This window comes from Paroedura picta, chromosome 9 (assembly GCF_049243985.1).
Source record: "Paroedura picta isolate Pp20150507F chromosome 9, Ppicta_v3.0, whole genome shotgun sequence".
Classification (NCBI taxonomy): domain Eukaryota; kingdom Metazoa; phylum Chordata; class Lepidosauria; order Squamata; family Gekkonidae; genus Paroedura; species Paroedura picta.
The window spans coordinates 10,784,502-10,804,852 of NC_135377.1; the positions used below are offsets into that span (position 1 = coordinate 10,784,502).

A 20,351-nucleotide genomic window follows, 5' to 3' on the forward strand; every position below is an offset into this window, starting at 1 on the left:
AATTGGGGGCAGATGAGGTGCACCAGGCCAAATGCTCCCCCGTGTGGGTGCAGGAAGAGGTGGGGCAACCTGCCACGACTAAAACTCCAGCCTGCAGCCCGGCATGAAACCTCCAGTGCATAAACGGTCACACACACACGCACACACACACACACACACACACACACACACAGGTTGGTCCTTAGCCATTGCTAGTTATGACAGATCCAGCCATTGTCACATATGTTTTTACAATGCCTCAGATTGCTGTAATGTGCTCTGTCTGAGGCCACTTGGAATATGGCCAGGAACATCAATGGGTATGAAACTGCAGCTTCCTGCTCAAAGACAGCCCATCCATTCTCGATAAACCAGGTGGAAAACTTTGCATCTTCTTCCCAACATGGAAGCAAACTTCCACGGACCATTTCACACATTATGTAAAGCTGAGGCTGTACCTGCCAGCAAGACAATGCTCAGCAGGGAGATGATGTGCCTAGGTGTAAAATAAAGAATCCATAATATTTTTTAAAATGAGCATTTCCAAATACAGCTTTCCCCTGGCCTCTTTTGGTGTACCTGATTCCATTGTACACTTTATATTTATTTAGATTTAGATTTCTTTAATTGCTCCTCTCGGCATGGCTGGCTTGGTGCAGTTCACAACTGATTAATAGCACAGCTCATATAAATAACCTTTAAAACAATAATTTGCAGTTTAAACAGTTAAAATTAGTCATTACCCACTACAGCAGCTGGCCACCATTAATCTTGCTTACTGTATTAACGTCTCCCACTCGGGGGGTGGGGGATCTTGTGGAGAGGGGCCTATTTCAAAGATGTTGCTATCGTTCATTGGCTCCACCAAATGCCTGGCAAAAGAGCTCCGTCTTGCTGGCCCTTCTGAACTGAGGAAGCTCCTGCAGGGCCCACAGTTCTTCTGGGAGCTCATTCCACCAGGGAGGGGCCAGGGCCAAAAAGGCCCTGGTTCTGCTTGGGCCCAGATGTACATCTCTAGGGCTAGGAATGACCAGCAGAGCAATGCACTCTTCAGGGTTTACAGTCAGCTAGGCAGTCCCTCAGATATGTTGGGCCCAGATTGTGAATGACCATAGAAGTCAGTACCGAAATCTTGAATTTGATCTGGAATTCAACTGGGAGCTAATGTAGTTGCCTGAGTACAGGTCAGAAATGGGCCCTCCAGTGAGGCCCATACAGATGCATTCTGGACGAGTTGCAGTTTCTGGGTCACAGTCAAAGGCAGACCCACATAGAGTGAGTTACAGTAATCTAGCCTGGAGATGACCGTTGCTTAGATCACTGTGGCCAGGTGCTCTGGGGCCAGGTAGGGCACTAGCAGCTTAGCTTGGCAGAAGTGGTAGCTGCACTGCTCTGGTGACCTGAACCTCAGGCAGCGGGTATAAAAAACAGTTTTCCCTTTAAATTCTGTTATTTAATTAATTGATTAATTCTTGGGGTACATCCATGTATGATTAGAGTTTGCACTCTGAGTAGACCAAAAGTCACTTTATAGATGGTGTTCCTAATATAGATGGTCCCCCCCTAAAGATTTCTGTGGAATTTATCTTTATTGTTATAATTTGTCTCTCTGTATAATATACAATTTATATTTTTTCATTTTTTGACTGTAATAAATAATCCATTAGATTTGTGTATTCTTTATGAAATTTTGTTTATGTGATTTTTTTTAAAAAGTTATTCAGATTGCCTTTGAATGTGACATAAGCCTATTCTTAGTTTTCTTAGACTTCAGCTGTTTATGTATATTTCCTATGTATATATTGTAAATCCAAATGCAGATACCGGCTGCTGAGGATGTCTACTGAAAACCAACTTAACCTGTGTGGTTTTCAGCTGTTCTGAATAAACAAGTAACACTTATCACAGCGGAATTGGAAGCCTACACTCTGCGTTTTTCATCCTTGGTTTGTTTATCCTGCTACTGAGTGAACATCCGTTTCTCAGCCTCCGAGTGGGGCCTGGGAATCTCCAAGAATTTCACTGGATCTCCAGACATGAGTGAACAGTTCCCCTGCAGAAAACAGCTGCTTGGGAGGGTGGACTCTGTAGCATTGTATTTGATAGAGGTCCCTCCCCACCCCTAAACCCTTGCCAGAAATCTCCAAGAATTTCCCCAGGAATCTTCAGGAACTCCCCCAGCCCAGAGCTGGCAACACTACTTTGAGAATGTAGGTTTCCATATTTAAATTTCACATCTCTCCAGAATCTCCAAATTCAGTACATACTAGTAAATTTCTGAGACCCACAGTGCATCCTAGGAATGAACCCATGTTCTTGGGACTAAGTCTCACTAAATAGACCAAATTAAGTTTCTGAGTAGGCAAGCTGGAGATTGCTGTCCCAATTCTCCCTTACTTTAGTCCAGGGGTAGTTAAACTGCGGCCCTCCAGATGTCCATGGACTACAATTCCCATGAGCCCTTGCCAGCGAATTGTAGTCCATGTAGTCCATGGATATCTGGAGGGCCGCAGTTTGACGACCCCTGCATTGGGCCTGCTGCATAATAATGTCTAGTATTATGTAGCAGTTCAATTAATCATCCCACCTTATATCTGATTTATATGTGCATATATCGGCTGTCCTATGATTTCCAAGGTAGTTTACATCTAAACAAAAAGAAACTGCAACAAAATCAGCATAATAACACAATTTCAGTTTAGAACCAACAATAAAACACAAAAACTCAAAAAGGAATATCAACTCTTAATCTAGACTAATATAAACAGGCAGATGAGAGTTTACTTAGAAAAGGTGTGAATCCTAAATGGCTGCAAAAAACACATTCACCTTTCAACTAATCTCTAGTTGTTCTGTTTCTTTACCTGTGGGATTGTGGGGTGCCCTCTGCGGAGTCCATGTCTCTGTCAAACGCTTTCCTTCTAGCACTTGTCTCTCACATTCTGACCATATTCTCCACCTCACATGTGTATCTGAGATTTCTTTGCTTTCAACTGATGGGTTAGTCAGATGTGTAAACACAATCCCAAGAAGGGAGAACCAACCGATTGTGCAAATATTAGTTTGCCTTGTCTGTACGGGAAATGCTCTTTTCTTAAGCATTAAGAAGGAAGGAAGGAAGGAAGGAAGGAAGGAAGGAAGGAAGGAAGGAAGGAAGGAAGGAAGGAAGGAAGGAAGGAAGGAAGGAAGGAAGGAAATGAGAGGAGAAAATGGTTCCTCTCTTTATCTTGTGGTACTTCACAAGATACAGGGGGCCATTTCGCACGGCTTCAAAATAGCACAATGGTTGCTAATTGGAAACGCTACTAATTTGCCATAACCCACGACGTCGTAGACAATCTGCAACAATCCTGAAACTAACCCGCCAAAAGCGCTTCGTTGTGGCGCTTTCAGGGGAATCCAGAAAAGTGGATTCACCCTCCGGATAGCGATACACTCCTGCAACCAATCTGCAACACTAGCGCTAAAGACCTGTGCGTTACCATTGTTGCTGGTTCTTCAAAGTCCCTCCCCCTGGCTCTCTCCTCCAAACTTCCGGCGAAGCGATCGCCATTTTTTTTTCTCGGAGCGAGCGGGGATAAACGCACCGGCGAGCCTCTTTCTGTTTAGAGGCTTCCCTGGCTTCAGTCCTTCACCTTTAGTCACTAAGCACAAACCACTTAAAAGCCCGTTTGCTGAAATAAAGTCCCTTTATTTTTTACACATAAATTCCGCCGAAAATCGAGCCCGTGAGAAGGGGGGGGGGATTTTTTTTTATCACTCAAGGCAGCGTGCAAACGATCATACAATCAAACGACAGCTCACATTAGGCAGCTGGATGGGTCTCTCCGTAGCAACGAATCTACACAGATTCGTTGCTATGGGTCTGTTTTTTTTTTTTTAAACCTTTCTTAAAGGGAAAGTGGCTGTTTGGGAGCATGCTAACGGCTGCCCATTGGCTGCTTGACGGCCAGGGGCGGGACGAGCTTGGCAATAGCGCTTCCTTTCTAGCGATTTCTGCCGAGACCGGAAGCCTGTGGGAAACGCTAAAAAACGCAACTGATTCCACTACAAAGCCAGGTGTGCAAAACGACGAATTCCACTATTTTAAATGGCGATTTTTCATTCAGTGACCAATTTGCAACAAAGATCCCCGTGCGAAATGGCCCAGGGACAAGACTATTCAAAGTGGAACAACATATTAACAAAACCAAAAAAGCAAGACTTCCACTGAAAATTACAGCCTTGCATCAAGCTGATTCTGTGAAGGTTCAAGGGAGTGGCAGGTCACAGTGGATGAGTGATAGGGTTGTGAGTGTCCTGCCTTGTGCAGGGGGTTGGACTAGATGACCCAGGAGATCCCAGGAGGTGTTATTGTTATACTTGGGGAGGAATGGGATTTTTAGCCGACATGTTAGTAGATTGATGTTTTAATGGGAATTTTAATGGGATTAGTTATTGTGACCTGCCTCGAGCCTGTCGGGAGAGGCGGGAAATAAATCTAAATAATGATGATGATGATGATGATGATGATGATGATGATGATGATAATACTGTTATGTATATTGATTTTATAGTGTTCTATGTAAATGTTCCAAAGTGTTTTATGTAAACCGCCCAGAGCCGTAGGGAAGGGCAGTATAAAAATCGAAATAAATAAATAAATAAATAAATAAATAAATCCAACTCTAATATTCTATGTTTCTAAATGTCTTTTCCCTTCTGCTGCATCTTTCCCCATGTTTCAGCTTATGTGGTGTTCTGACATTATTATTTATTTATACATTCATTAGCCATCTTTCTGCCTCACAGGTACTCAAGATGTCTTACAAAGGAAACAGCACAAAACAGAATAAAATACTCACAGCGCATAAAACTGATTACGACATACACTTCCCCTCCCTTGCTAGATGGAGGGAACAAGTAAGGTAGGGATGTTGAACTGCTTAATCTAAGTGATGTGCTTGAGCGTGACAAGGCATGTGTACATGTGTGTGTGTGTGTGTGGGGGGGTGCTAGCCGCTATTCTATTTTTTGTTCTTCTTGTCTCAACTTGTGAATAACAAACAACAATGTCATTAAAAGGACCCATTTTAAGGCTGTCTCCAAAACTGGGAGACCCATATGAAGCCCCGCCAATTGAAGCTAACTGGGCGCCATTTTTGTGCCACAGAAACTTGTCCAATCTGAATAAATTGGTATGTAAAAAGAGTAAAATGTATTCGTGTTATCAGCTGCCAAGCTGACCTGCCTGGATATGTTTACAAAACACGTGAGAAACAAAATTATTTCCCCTCGTTTCTCTGTTTCCTGGTATGCGTCATATTAATCCCTCCTGGCTCAGCTCCACCCCATTGGCTAACTTTGTGGAAAACATTTCATGCTAAGGAGGTTCTCCCTGAGCGATAAGGTCAAACCGGTGTCCTGTGATAAACCCCTGAGGCAGCACTAGGCAAACGACTCTCTTTCGCTCTCAGCCACTGACCTGCAGCCAACCTTACGGCACTTTCAAAAGGATTAAAGAAAGCCAGTTACGTGATCTGGAGGAATATTTGCAATTAGATCTCCTAGGGCAGGGGTAGTCAAACTGCGGCCCTCCAGATGTCCATGGACTACAATTCCCAGGAGCCCCAGCCAGCGAATGCTGGCAGGGGCTTCTGGGAACTGTAGTTCATGGACATCTGGAGGGCCGCAGTTTGACTACCCCTGTCCTAGGGTATTCTTAAACATGAGAAAGCTGCTGGAGAATGTGTGGTTTCGATCACAGCTGCAGTGAAGAAGAAGAAGAGTTGGTTCATATATGCCGCTTTTCCCTACCCGAAGGAGGCTCAAAGCGGCTTACAGTCGCCTTCCCATTCCTCTCCCCACAACAGACACCCTGTGGGGTGGGTGAGGCTGAGAGAGCCCTGATATCACTGCCCAGTCAGAACAGTTTTATCAGTGCCGTGGCGAGCCCAGGGTCACCCAGCTGGCTGCATGTGGGGGAGCGCAGAATCGAACCCGGCATGCCAGATTAGAAGTCCGCACTCCTAACCACTACACCAAACTGCTGGAAGAAAGATTCATGTTGGCCCATGTGCTGTGGACCAGTCTTCAAGAATTATGGAAGAAAAAAGCAGAAGAGGGTTTATCCTAGTAGCACATGCGGCACAGGCTACGGCCTCCGAGGTTAGGGGGCCTTCCTATTTGTAATTGCTATGAGGTCTTCATATTTGTGTGGTTTGTGGACTACAAGAATGATATTCATGCTTTGTTAATAACTGAGCATGCGCACCACTCGTTGAGCATGTGTGCAGATCACATGCCGTATAAGTGCGAAGGTCACTTTAGATATTGGGGCATTGCACTGGCAGATCCCATCCATGTTTTAGCAAAGCAAAGAAATGTTTTAGCAAAGCAAAGCTGTCCGTTGCTTCCAAAGGTCCAGCTATTCCTGGGAGCGCACGTAACAGTGCCAGTTGTGCTCTACTAAGTACCCGCGAATCCTTAAACTGACTCCGGGGCTACAAGCCCCACAAATTCTTAAACCAGGCCTGGAAAAAACTGGTACAATCCAGGTATTCCTGCGGAGGTTAACAGAAGTTTGAAGCGATTATTCACTTGGGACAAACAGCATGAGGGAAGGAATGCTTAATCCCCCCCTTGTACATCCTGTCTATGATTCTCCGCCCTTTTTCTCCGCCCCTAGCAGCCCGTTTTTAATATTTAAGCATAAATCAAGAGATCAGCCATGGATCTTCTACCTCTATTGATAGTTTGACCCTAAGGCAAGGTTTGTGAATTACTTCTGAACAGCTGTTACACTATAGAAATCGTATTATAATTTAACCAGTTTGATTTCCCCTACTAGGGAAATGCATTCAAGGAGGGCCCTGCCTAATCACATAGCACAAAGTCATTTTGTTCTCAATTAGGGTTGTGAGATCCAGGCTGGAGAATATCTGGAGATTGGGGGGGGGGGGGGGCTGAGGAGGGCGGGGTTTGGGGGGGAAAGAATTTCAATGGGGGTATAATCATAGAATCATAGAATCACAGAGTTGGAAGGGGCCATACAGGCCATCTAGTCCAACCCCCTGCTCAACGCAGGATCAGCCCAAAGCATCCTAAAGCATCCAAGAAAAGTGAATCATAGAACCATAGAGTTGGAAGGGGCCATACAGGCCATCTAGTCCAACCCCCTGCTCAACGCAGGATCAGCCCAAAGCATCCTAAAGCAATAAATGCTGTAAAGTCCACCTTCCAAAGCAGCTATTTTCTCCGGGTGAACTGCTCTCTGTTGCCCTTAACTGTTGTTTTTATTGTGTTTTTATAATATGATCAATCTATAAATAAAACTAAATTATAAAGCTCCTTTGTGCGTGCATGCCTCATTCCTTTTTTCTGTCCTTCTTTTTTATTAAATGTGGATAAAGGTTGGACAGAAAACCTGCTGTATTTACAAAGGAGGTGTTTCTTTGGGCATCGTGATAAATTTAGGTGGGAACTGTATCTAACCACAACTCATACAGAATTTATCAGGACTGAGAAATTAGAGGGCATGCGTCAGAAAAGGCGTAGCCACTGAACTTGAAAAATGACTTCCCTCAGCCTTCTAATATTGGGACAAGGAGCCCATATGTCATCAGATATATCCGTGTTAGTATGGAGAGTGAAATCTCTGCTAGTCCACAAGGGAAGAAGAGCAGATTCTTTGATGTATAGGACACAACCAGTGTGGTGAAGTTGCCCTCTCTGGCCTTAAGAGGTCTTTCCCACGGTCTGGATATCCAACTCAAAGTGCTGTTGAACTGAAGAAGAAATCATACAATGACAGCAACTAGAAAGCCATGTTGTGAGGGAGTTCAGAGAAAAAATGTGGGTTTGCACCCAAACCGTGGGAAAAACTCCATGAAAAAGACGTCTTAGACCAGTGGTTCTCAGTCAGTGGCATGTACACCACGATTGGGACTCAAATGTTTTCGTAACGATTACTACAAATTCACTTTCCCTCAGTCCTCATGCCCACCTTGTTCCGGATAACGCTGGTCAGGCCTGATTCAAATATAGATGAGCACTTCAGAGGACCTAAGCATCTAGTTAGCATTTCTATACCTGAGCATTCATCTCCAAGCAAGAGAGACACCTCAGCAATATTTATGGTCAATTTAGGTATAGTATATAAGTAAAGATATCACTAGAGAGCCTCTTGTGGCGCAGAGTGGTAAGGCAGCCGCCTGAAAGCTTTGCCCATGAGGCTGGGAGTTTGATCCCAGCAGCCGGCTCAAGGTTGACTCAGCCTTCCCTCCTTCCGAGGTCGGTAAAATGAGGACCCAGCTTGCTGGGGGGTAAACGGTAATGACTGGGGAAGCCACTGGCAAACCACCCCGTATTGAGTCTGCCATGAAAACGCTGGAGGGCGTCACCCCAAGGGTCAGACATGACTCGGTGCTTGCACAGGGGATACCTTTACCTTTACCTTAAAGATATCACTAGAGAATCTTGTCTATATTTTATCTTTTGAGTAAAACAGAATAATTACTCTTTTTGTTACAGACAAGGGGCCTCCAAGGTGGTGCCTGAGGCAGCATGACAGCCAATGCCTTTCCTGATGCCTGCCAATTTTTTCAGAAAACAGGTAGAACAATGGAGGGCTTCTGATCAGGAAGGCTTCTGGTTGACCATTAGAGATTGGATTAGCTGTGCTGAATTTTTAAGAAATTGCTTTGGCACCAAATGCCACTATAGCTCAACAATCCTCATTGCATGACCGAAAGGTGAGCTGTGGCCTTTGTTTTTGTGGCTGGAGGCACCTCCTATGGTAGCCATTTTGTGGCAGCCATTTTGTGGCTGTGCCAGGTAGGTAAAATTCCAAAGGTGCTCACAGGCTGAAAATAAGTGAGAACCCCTGACACAGACTTCAGCTAGGGTTAAAAATCAGGGACACCATATTGTTTAGGGCCAGCCCTGCCCCAGCTGAAGATTTTATGAGTACATGTTGGGCTTCCAAGCTTGATGCGTGCCTCTCATCTTATGATTCCCTTTCGCTGAGGCGATCCTTTATCAGTTGAAGCATCAGCAACTAACTACAATTTTTTTAAAAAAATAACAGTTGGTTGCTTTTCAGCAAAATTCCTCCCTTCCTTTTTTTTGCACAGTGACAGAAAATGTATGTAAAGGATAGGTCCATTACCCAACACATTAACACCCAATTTCTGCCAGACTATATTAACACATCCATTGCATAAGAAATCTGCCAGAGGGAACACAGAGGACAGTAGAACTCATATCTTTGTATACTGTGGGGAGAAAAACAACCAAAACAATTTCTCCCTGGGAAAAGCCAGAGCCTTATTTGTTTGTCATGGGTTTAATGTCCCATTTAATACACCATGACATATTCTCTAAAGTTGGTAGCTTGCTTAAATATCATTCAGGAAGCTTGGTTGGGTGCCTTCCAATGTCAATACAGTCAGAAACTTCCTACAGTTTTCCTGTCCCCAACGGGAAGGTAAGTGTCTTCCATTCCGATGCTCCTGAAATCATTTCACCATTGCTTGGAGAAGTCCATACAAATTTCTCCATTACACCATGCTCAAACATGACTGCTTTTTTGTTCTACCAAGACTGCATTAAAAGGACCAGCTTGATGGTGGAAAGAGTCCAGTAGCCCCTTAAAGGTTAACAAAATTGGTGGCTGAGGATGAACTTCCATGACTCACCGCTCACTTCTGATATGTACCCTGCCAGCTATTTTGCTAGTCTTTAAGGTGCACCTGGGTTTTTACTCTTTTCTGCTACTGCAGACAGACTAACATGGCTTGTTGGTGGAAAGTAATATAAAGCACAGATGACTTCTGGGCTCATTCCACACATGGAGGATAATGCACTTTCAATAGGCTTTGGCCGCTAGATTTTCCTGTGCAGATCAGGAAAATCTACTTCTAAAGTGCATTGAAAGTGCATTATCTAATATATGCAGAATGGGCCCGGGTGATCCCACAGAGTTTTCAAGGCAAGAGACTAAGAGAGGTAGTTTCTCATTGCGTTTCTCCGCGCAGCAACCATGGACTTCTATGGTGCTCTACCATCCAAGTGCTAACCAGGGCAGACCCTGCTTAGCTTTTGAGATCTGATGAAATCAGGGTGACCTACGCCATCAGTGCAGAATCAACTCTGGGTTGGGAAAAATCTGGAGCCAGGAGTGGGTGGGATTTGGGGCAGGGGGAGACCTTAGTGGAATATAATGTTATGGAGTCCACTCTTCAAAGCAGCATTTTCCCAGGGAAAATTATCTCAAGGTATCCCCAGGTCCCACCTGTAGGGTGGCATCCCTAGTGGAAGCTTGGGGGATCTTTGAGAACACTGTGCCACTGAAAAGGCTGAGGAATTGGGTGTTGGGGGCATCAAAAACATTGAGCCCTAAATCCCCATCCCTACCTTTCCTGCTGAACTTATTTTTGCAAAATTTGTGCAAATATTCAGTGCAGTCTTTTGCAAGAGTGCTTCGTGTAAGACTGGGGTAGTCAACCTGTGGTCCTCTAGATGCCCATGGACTACAATTCCCATGGGCCCCTGCCAGAATTTGCTGGCAGGGGCTCATGAGAATTGTAGTCCATGAACATCTGGAGGACCACAGGTTGACTACCCCTGGTGTAAGAAACCCGAATTATAGTTTGATTTGAAGCAGGGGTCTTAACAGAATAGGAACAACTGATGCAGTAGCTAAGAACATAAACCAAAATGTCCCCAATTTAAATGTCATTCTTGAACTCAGCCAAAGAGCAATAATAGACCAATACTGAACTAACTTACCAGTTCAGTGTGAGAATTGCTACAGTACTGAATCTGATGTCCTCCAAAGTAATTTTTATATACCTGAAAGCCAAAATTGCCCCACGTTTGGATAATCAGCTAGGGCAAGGGTAGTCAAACTGCGGCCCTCCAGATGTCTATGGACTACAATTCCCATAAGCCCCTGCCAGCAAACGCTGGTATATTCTGCTCTGCCCCAAAGTCTCAAGGCAGTTCACAACAGTTCAAAATAAAACAGGTTGGAGGAGAAGAAGGAGAAGAGTTGGTTTTTATACCCTGCTTTTCTGTACTAGAAGGAGTCTCAAAGCGGTAGGTGGGACTGTGAGAGCTGTGACAGGACTGCTATATGAGAACAGCACTATCAGGGCTGTGACTGACTCAAGGTCACCCAGTGGGCTGCATGTGGAGGAGAAGTGCAGAATCAAACACAGCTCACCAGATTAAAAGCCAGGTTACCGCTTGTAACCACTACACCAAGCTGGCATTTTACATCTTAAACATTTTTATTAAAATCTGTTACATTTAAATAATTTCAGAGTTTTCTGATTTCCAGGAAACTCACAGGTACTCCCCCCTGCACACACTTTCCAAGTGATCCCAAAAAACAAATCTCCAGAATCCTTCCCCAAATCTCCATTCTCCCCAAAATCTCCAGGTATTTCCCAACCTGGAACTGGCAGCCCTGGGCTTAGACCGCATGCCTAAACTCAGTAAATTATACTTGGAGAATTCAAGTGTTCCAGAACTTGCATTTACATTAAATTCTGCTCTGTCAGGTCACCAAATGTTCAAACTTTTGGAAGGGAAAATATGTAAAAAAAAAAAGGCTATTTTGCAGGGCGCTCAAGCCTATGGCTCTGACTATCACAAACACCTACACAGCCAACTTACAGTACATCACTTTTTCCTGGCCTTCCCTTGCAAAATTACTCTGCAGCCTCACCTAGTGGCTGTGAGAAGCACAGAAGCCTGGCTGGAGTTTTACACTGCTGTTTCGTTGAGCTCCCCAAACCAATTATTCTTATCCACTAACAGCAGAGATGGATAGTGCTGTCTGCTGCAACAGAAGAGAACAAAAGTCCAATCGTACCTTAAAGACTAACAAAAATTGTTTTCGTGAGTCTTGGGCTCCTATCCAGCCTGCAAGCTACTGGTGTTGTTCACAGCTTGGGAAGGAAAAGGGGACATGGGCAGACAAAAGCACTCCCTGGAGGTTGTGGGAAAGGCTCTCTGCCAGGTAGGGATGCCAGTGGAACCTGGGCATCTCCCAAAATTATAGGTCACCTCCAGACTAAAGTGATCAGACCCCTTGGGGGAAGTGGCTGCTGTGGAGGGTGGACTCCACAGCATTATACTCCTCTTGAGACCCCTCCCCACCCCAAATCCCACCCACTCCTGACCCCACCCCCAAAGTCTCCAGGGATTTCCCATCCCAGAGATGGCAACCCTACTGTCAGGACTTCCCCTCAGCCCTGCTGCTTTTATGGAAAATGGAGGAGGGGTGAGAACTGGGGGCAGGGGGGATCTGAGAGAGTGAGTCTTTTGTAAATCAATTGCTTTCTCTCCTAGGAAACAATTGCTTAATCGGGTTTCCCCATGTCCTTTATAAACATTTATATCTACGGTGGCTGACATTACATTTTATGGCACTCGACAAACTGACATTTCTGTCAGATCCAGCCCTGGTAACCCCTACATTAAAGCATGTCAAACATTCAAAAGAATTTTAATATATATTACTCAACAAAACATAAGATGGGTGCATATAAACAGGGAGTAGGGGAAATAAGAGATCCTGAAGCAACGCCAAACAAAACAAGAAGGCTCTTCACCCCTTGGTGGAAAATGAGGCTCGTGGGAGACAAACAAATCTCTCTGGAGAAGGAGTTTCAAGTGCAGGCGTCAAGAGGTTATTTCAGGGAGCAGAAGAAGAAAACTGGCAGTCTTCAAGCAAAGGTTGGATACACACTTTTCTTGGATGCTTTAGGATGCTTTGGGATGATCCTGCGTTGAGCAGGGGGTTGGACTAGATGGCCTGTATGGACCCTTCCAACTCTATGATTCTATGATTCTATGAAAACAGCCTGGGGGAGAATTCCCAAGCGAATAAACGGGAATTCCAGAGGGAATAAAAGTTGCTGATGCTGTACTACGGAGGTGACTGCACATATGCGTTGAAAATTAAGTCACCTTTTTTAAAACCCCTCTCGCTCCAGTGCTGTTCTTCCTGCCTGTAGAGTCATGGCCCATGGTCAGCTGGATGATGGTAGATATTGGGGACTGGTGTGCCCTGGAGTTAGGGTCTGTGGCTGGGGTAGGGGGAGGGATATAGATTTTTGATGTGGAACATCTACTGGTGCAGTCCCTCCAACGGAAGTCTACTGACATGACATCCGTAGTCCCACCCCCCAGGGACCATGGCAGGAGATGTGCAGCAACACCAGAGCATGGAGGCGCGTTCAGTGTTCTGGAGTTGCTTCTGCCAGTCTTCCGAGGCCACTCCCACCCTCTGGAGAGGGGAGGCAGCCCGGGAGACTGGCAGGGGCAGCGCCAGCCCAGCCTGATTCTGCGCTGTGTTGCACTGGGCTGGCCCCGCTCCCACCCCCGCTATGCCTCCCAGGCTGTTCCTGCCACGCTCCTCTACATGCAGCCAGCTGGATGACCTTGGGTTCATCACGGTCCTGATAGTGCTTTTCTCACACAGCACTCCTGTCAGAGCCCTCTCAGCCCCACCTACCTCACAGGGTGTCTGTTATGGGGAGAGGAACGGAAGGCAATTGTAAGCTGCTTTGAGACTCCTTTAGAGAGCCAGTTTGGTGGAGTGGTTAGGAGTGCAGACTTCTAATCTGGCATGCCAGGTTCGATTCTGTGCTCCCCCACATGCAACCAGCTGGGTGACCTTGGGCTCATCACGGTCCTGATAGTGCTTTTCTCACACAGCACTTGCCACGGCACTGATAAAACTGTTCTGACCGAGCAGTGATATCAGCGCTCTCTCAGCCTCACCCACCCCACAGGGTGTCTGTTGTGGGGAGAGGAATGGGAAGGCGACTGTAAGCCGCTTTGAGCCTCCTTCGGGTAGGGGAAAGCGGCATATAAGAACCAACTCTTCTTCTTCTTCTTCTTCCTTTGGGCATTGAAAAGTGAGGCATAAAAATCAACTCTTCTTCTTTTTCATATCCTTCAAAACAGGAATAAAAATAACGTATGAAGCAGCCCTGTGTCTTTTCTGAGCGCTAAACCTTAACCTGAGATCCTGTGGTATTGAAAAGCCTACATCTTTGTGCAGCTTTTGCTGAAAAGAGGGGAAGAGGAGACTTTTCTCAGAAACCAGGAAGCAACCTAGTTTTACCTGTTTCAAGTTGGCTGCAATTCATGCTCCTGAACCTGCATAATGGCTTCAGAACGTATTCCACAGGAAAGAGGAAAAATAAGGTGGCCTGCAGCTTACCCCCTAAGCTCTTTAGCATCACATTACCCTCTGTAATATCTCTGTCGCCTCAGAAGAAGGGAAGAATGTCTGCAGTTTTGAAAAGTTTCTTATTCCAATACTGAGGCAAAAAGCTTGACAGCCTACACAAATCTTTGCAGGTATTCTGGAAAGCTCCAATTCAAAGGCCTGTTCCAGTGCAATATAATAAACGCCGGACAGCTTTTGCCATAGTTTCTGTCCCACTTTAAAGGAAGTTTATGAACCCTTTCTTGTTTTGCTCAGGCAAGGTACCGCATACACAAAAATGAAACTAACATCTTATTTAACGAGCATTTTATAAGTGATGCCATTAATATCCTATAGAACAAGGGATCAACAGCCATACAATTGTGTTGCAGAAGCCAATTGTCCTACTCAAGTCATTAAGCCTTTGTAAATTGCTCCACAGTTCTGCTTGCCTAAGAGTATATCTACTACAAGTTAAATAGGAATGTCCTATTTCCAGGGAACCAAAAGTATCACTGTAATGAAGTGGAGGTATTTCTTTTAAGATAACATATATCCTCAGCATACTTTGGAGAAAGGCTGGGATGGGAAGGCGACTGTAAGCCGCTTTGAGCCTCCTTCGGGTAGGGAAAAGCGGCATATAAGAACCAACTCTTCTTCTTCTTATAGGACCCACACTGGACACTGGAAATGCTCATCTGGACCAGGGCCTGCTTTAGGAACATAAGAGGCCTCAAAGAATTTTGTCTGGCCTTCTGGTCCATAGAATCAATTAAGGCCCTTAGTGTCCTACATATTTTACATCTTTAATCATTGTATGTAAAGGAGCCAACTGCATATTTAACATAGCAATTTTTCTATTTTATGTATGCTGCTTTATTTATTTATATATGCCTAACCATTATCTGCCATGAAAACGCTAGAGGGCGTCACCCCGAGGATCAGGCGTGACCCGGTGCTGGCACAGGGGATACCTTTACCTTTAACCATTGATAAAGGCAGGGATGCCAAAATGTGTCTGATCAGAAGTGGCATTAGCATGAATGTATATTTACATTTTAATGAGGCTATATTTCAAGCCTTGGGTTTTTAACTTTAAAAACCAGTTTGGTGTAGTGGTTAGGAGTGCGGACTTCTAATCTGGCATGTCGGGTTCAATTCTGCACTCCCCACATGCAGCCAGCTGGGTGACCTTGGGCTCGCCATGGCACTGATAAAACTGTTCCGACCGAGCAGTGATATCAGGGCTCTCTCAGCCTCACCCACCTCACAGGGTGTCTGTTGTGGGGAGAGGAAAGGGAAGGCGACTGTAAGCCTCTTGGAGACTCCTTCAGGTAAAGAAAATTTGTAGATGTTTTCTGATGTCCATCCAGAGTTTCTTATTTTAATCCTGACCATTAATCTCAGCAATGCCAGCCTCCGGGTTGAATCTGGTCATCTCCAGACTACATAGGTCAGTTCCACTGGAGAAAACGGACACTTTGAAAAATGAAGTCTCTGGCATTATAGCCCACTGAGGTTCCTGTCTTCCCCAGGCTCCAGCCCCCAAATCTCCGGGAGTTTCCCAACCTGAATCTGATAACACTACCCCCCCCCCCAACCTCCACCACCCAACAGTAGCCAGAAAAGACCTGGCAACCCTAAATGAGGTAACTGCAAAGTATTCTTCTGTGAAGAAGAAGAAGAAGAAGAATTGGTTTTATACCCCATTTTTCTCAAAGTAGCTTACAATCACCTCCCCTTCCTCTCCTCACAACAGGCACCTGTGAGGTAGGTAAAGCTGAGAGAGCCCTGATATTAATGCTCTGTGAGAACAGCACTATCAGGGCTGTGATGAGCCCAAGGTCACCCAGCTAACGCATCGGGAGAAGCAGGGAATCAAACCAGGCTCACCAGATTGGAAACCGCCACTACACCAAACACTGAAAAAGCTGCATGGCCATCCATGCCAGGAGATCCATGCCAATGCACCATCTGAGAAAGTCAGAAGTTCCTCAAAGAAAGCAGATAGGAACAAGCTAGAACTCCAACATTACAGTATGGCTTTTGTTTTGCCATTGGTATTTTCCAGGATCAAAGAGCAAGTCTATTCCTAGACCTCCTTTCGCTTTCTTTCAGCCTCTGTCGCTTTCTCACACTCTCTCAACATGGATAAGAAAAAGGAAGCTTACCTGGGCTGTTTCTCCATGGTTCCCTTCTCTGACCCACTCAAAATGTCAATAATCCACTACAGGCTGAACATTCTGTAACTAGCCCAGAAGTACATCCTCCTCTTACGGCCACCAGCCAGGAGATCTGCCTTCCGTTATTGTTCTCCTCGTGAGATATCAGCCGCTGCTGCAGGGCGAGGCTCTTTAAACATAATCGTATTCATTGCTCTTCTCGCTTGGGCCAAGAGTACTTAAGACCATGCAGTTCAATGAAGCAATGCAACATCACAATTCAGGCTGGGCAGTTTCTTCCAGGGGGATCCTGTTAAAGCATTCTTACTGCTTAGACCAGCTTAGACTCCAGAAGTGGTGACGTGCCCATTCAGAGAAGTGAGTGTGGAAGGAAAGTGCAGGAGCCATCCAAGCAATCGATCCATCATTTATCATTTCCATAGTGGAGAAAGAGACTAGGCCAGCTTGGTGTAGTAAAGAGTGGCAGCCTCTAATCCAGCAAACTGGTTTTTGATTCCCCACTCCTCCACGTGCAGCCAGCTGGGTGACCTTGGGCTCATCACAGTCCTGATAAGAGCTGTTCTCAGAGAGCAGTTCTCTCAGAGCTCTCTCAGCCTCACCTCCCTCACAGGGTGTCTGTTGTGCGGAGAGGAAGGGAAGGCAATTGTAAGCCACTTTGAGACTCCTTCAGGTAGTGGTAGGTAGGAGGAAGGTACCTCCTACAGAAGGTAGTGAAAAGCCAACTCTTCTTCTGTAGAACAGCAGGGGAAGTGGGATCCAGTGATGTCAGCAGCCATCCGAACTTCTAGGAAAGACTGCATAACCCCAGGATTCCCCAGAACCCTTGCTGGGAATCTCTGGCTTAGATGCTTCGAAGCGTTCATTGCAAGGCTGCTAGGTCCAGTTTATATACCAGGAGATTTTTGGGGTGGGGCTTGTGAAAGACTAATTTGGGGGAAGGGAGGTACTTCCTTGAACTGTAATGCCATAGTCGACCTTCCAAAGGGGCTGTCTTCTTCAAATGAACTAATCTTTATCACCTGGAGACCACTTGTAAGCCCAGGAGATCTCCAGCAGGTACCTAGAGCAGGGGTGGCCAAACCGTGACTCCAGATGTCCATGGACTACAATTTCCATGAGCTCCTGCCAGCTGAGGTTCATGGGCATTGTAGTCCATGGACATCTGCAGAGCTACGGTTTGGCCACCCCCGACTTAGAGGTCGGCAGCTCTAGGCCAGCGGCTTTATCCTGAGCAACAGCTTTGCCGTGGGTCGATCCCTGATTGGTTCTAGAATAAATTGATGTAGACATTTACATATACAAGATTTCCCCCACCTTTTATTGCTGTACAATGTCTTTATTGCAATAGTTTGTATCCTGCATTTCTGCCCACACAATGGCTGCCAACACCTGGCCAAGATTCCTATCTTAATGCAAAAGTCTGAGACCCTTAACAACACCCAAAACATTCTGAGCTGTTGCCAGGGTTTCCTGGAAGAAGGGAAAGATTATTGCAGGTGTCATTTTCTGGGTGGCAAATAGTATGTTAATTATTTATTTAGAGGTTCGTTTTAAGAGGCTGGTTCCTCCCCTCTTTTATAAAGGTATCCCCTGTGCATGTCTGACCCTTGGGGTGACGCCCTCCAGCGTTTTCTTGGCAGACTCAATACGGGGTGGTTTGCCAGTGCCTTCCCCAGTCATTACCGTTTACCCCCCAGCAAGCTGGGTACTCATTTTACTGACCTCGGAAGGATGGAAGGCTGAGTCAACCTTGAGCCGGCTGCTGGGATCGAACTCCCAGCCTCATGGGCAGAGCTTTCAGACTGCATGTCTGCTGCCTTACCACTCTGCACCACAAGAGGCCCTCTTTTATACTTTGTAACATATGGGGCTACAGTTTCCAAAAAAAGGAAGATTTTTAACCCTTTCCCCTGAACTATTTGGCAACCTTTCACCTTGTATATAACACATGCAGAGCTAAATGAGTGATACCTTCCCCACACTTATCCAGGTACTTGGTCCCCAGTTTCAATTGCAAAATCATAAGAAAAAGCGCATTGGCTGTTTTTTATTTTTAAAATGATGCACGTCTGTTTATGGTCCCGTGTGATCGGAGTCATTGGATCAGAATTAAGAAGAAGAGCTGGGCTTTGTACCCCACTTTTCACTACCTGAGGGAGTCTCTAAGCAGCTTACCAACACCTTCCCTTTCACTCCTCACAATACTCTATGAAGTAGGTGAGGCTGAGAGAACTGCTCTGTGAGAACAGCTCTAACAGGGCTGTGACTAGGCCAAGGTCACCCAGCTGACTGCACGTGGAGGAGTGGGGAATCAAACCTGGTTCTCCAGATTAGAGGCTGCTGTTCTTAACCATGACACCAAGCTGGCTCTCGGAAGAAGAGGGACCATGGATGCAGGGGATGACTGAGTGGAAGAGCCTCTGCTTGGCTTGCGAAAGGTCTCAGGTTTAATCCCCAACAACTCCAGTGAAAAAGGAAGAGGCAGTCGGTGACATGAAAGACCCTGGAGAGTCGCTGCTGGTCTGAGTCAGTTTAGTGATCCGGGATAATGACTGCTCTGTCAGATTCAATTTTGGGTATTCTGACTGGCAGTGAATCTGCAGAGATCTTTCATATAGTGCTGCAAGAAGAAAGTGGACGATCCCAAAAACAACAAAGGGAAAAGGAATCTGTCCAATGGCTTTATCGAACTATAAACGTTTCTGTTATCTCTTTATTTCCACCTGGACTCTGCCAAAACAGTCTCTAGATTATTCTCCGTTATTACAAGGTTATAACAGCCTTGACTCTCCACACAAAGATAACGTTTTTCGCCTAATTATATTTTCAAGTCTATAATAATTTTTTGATAATTATATTATCAAAAACGACAGCACGTTCAGTGAATGAATTTATTAATAACAACTTTGTGGAGGACTCATTTTGCCACTGATGAAAGCACTGAAAATGGAGAATAATCTAGAGACTATTTTGGCAGAGTCCAGGTGGAAATAAAGAGATAACAGAGACTTTTATACTTTGATTAAGCCACTGGACAGATTCTTTTTGCCTTTGTTGAGATCTTTCATACAGTCTGCACCCTTTCCTGAGAACTGGCCCTGGGAACTCCTCCATGCAACAGCCAATGCTCTAATTATAAGCCATTTTTCACAGGATCATTAGATGGGAAGTCAAGACTTGGGTTGCCCAGGCAAGCCCCATCGCACCAGATTGTGGAAGCCAAGCAGGGTCAGCCCTGGTCAGTACTTGGATAGGGGACCACCAAAGAAGTGACAAACCACCTCTGTCCATCTCTTAGCTTGAAAACTCTATGACTTGACAGCCATTCCCACCACCTGCAATGGGAAAGGGTTAAAAAGGCATATTGCTGCAGGCCTCTTGGAAATCACAGCCTGTCTCCAGTACAGTTTCAGCCATAGAGAGATGCTCTAAATTGGGCCTTAAACTGACAGTGGATGCAATGGATACAGACTAGATGAGAGGGGGGACGGGACTATAAACATGCTTTTGTGTTGTTCATGTTTAAACCAAGCATAAAAAAAGAATTAAAGAATTAAACCAGCACCAAGTACACACTTGTTTTTGAGAAAAGGGAGTTTGCCATGTTTACTCTGACCGTGTCATCTGGTTTCATCTGTTAATCAAACACAAGAGGAGATATTAAGATGACAGCTGCAAAGCACATCAATTAGCTACGGCTCCTCCAGTGGAAATATGTACACACATTCTATTGCACTTCTCAGTGACGGTTTGGAAACAGCCCAGTCTCACGCATAGCCAATAGACTCTAGGAGTGCATTTCCTTCTTCTTCTGTTAGAAAATCCACTCTGTTCTAAAAGGCAGAAAGAGACAGAATGACTTCTGCGGGGTCTGGATTTGGTGACCCCGCTTGGACCCCAAGTGCCGGAGCTGGGCTCAAGAAGACCCAAGCATAACCTGGACCTCTGCACTTGACCCAGAAGTCATCCCAAGATTGTTA

General features: G+C 45.4%; 1 protein-coding gene across 2 annotated transcripts in view; it reads right to left on the reverse strand.

Moving 5' to 3' along the window:
• The window catches only part of FER1L6 (fer-1 like family member 6), an 85,303-nt gene extending 68,789 nt beyond the window's left edge, over window positions 1-16,514 (reverse strand). Inside the window, exon 1 of one of the 2 annotated variants that reach the window (XM_077351552.1) lies at window positions 16,360-16,514. In XM_077351552.1, the coding sequence (XP_077207667.1) occupies window positions 16,360-16,376 (17 nt within the window). In that variant the 5' untranslated portion in view covers window positions 16,377-16,514. Of the gene's footprint in view, window positions 1-2,843; window positions 2,947-16,359 lie in introns of those variants that run through there. The other variant, XM_077351551.1, reaches the window with a different exon arrangement.
• Window positions 16,515-20,351: the final 3,837 nt, after the last annotated feature.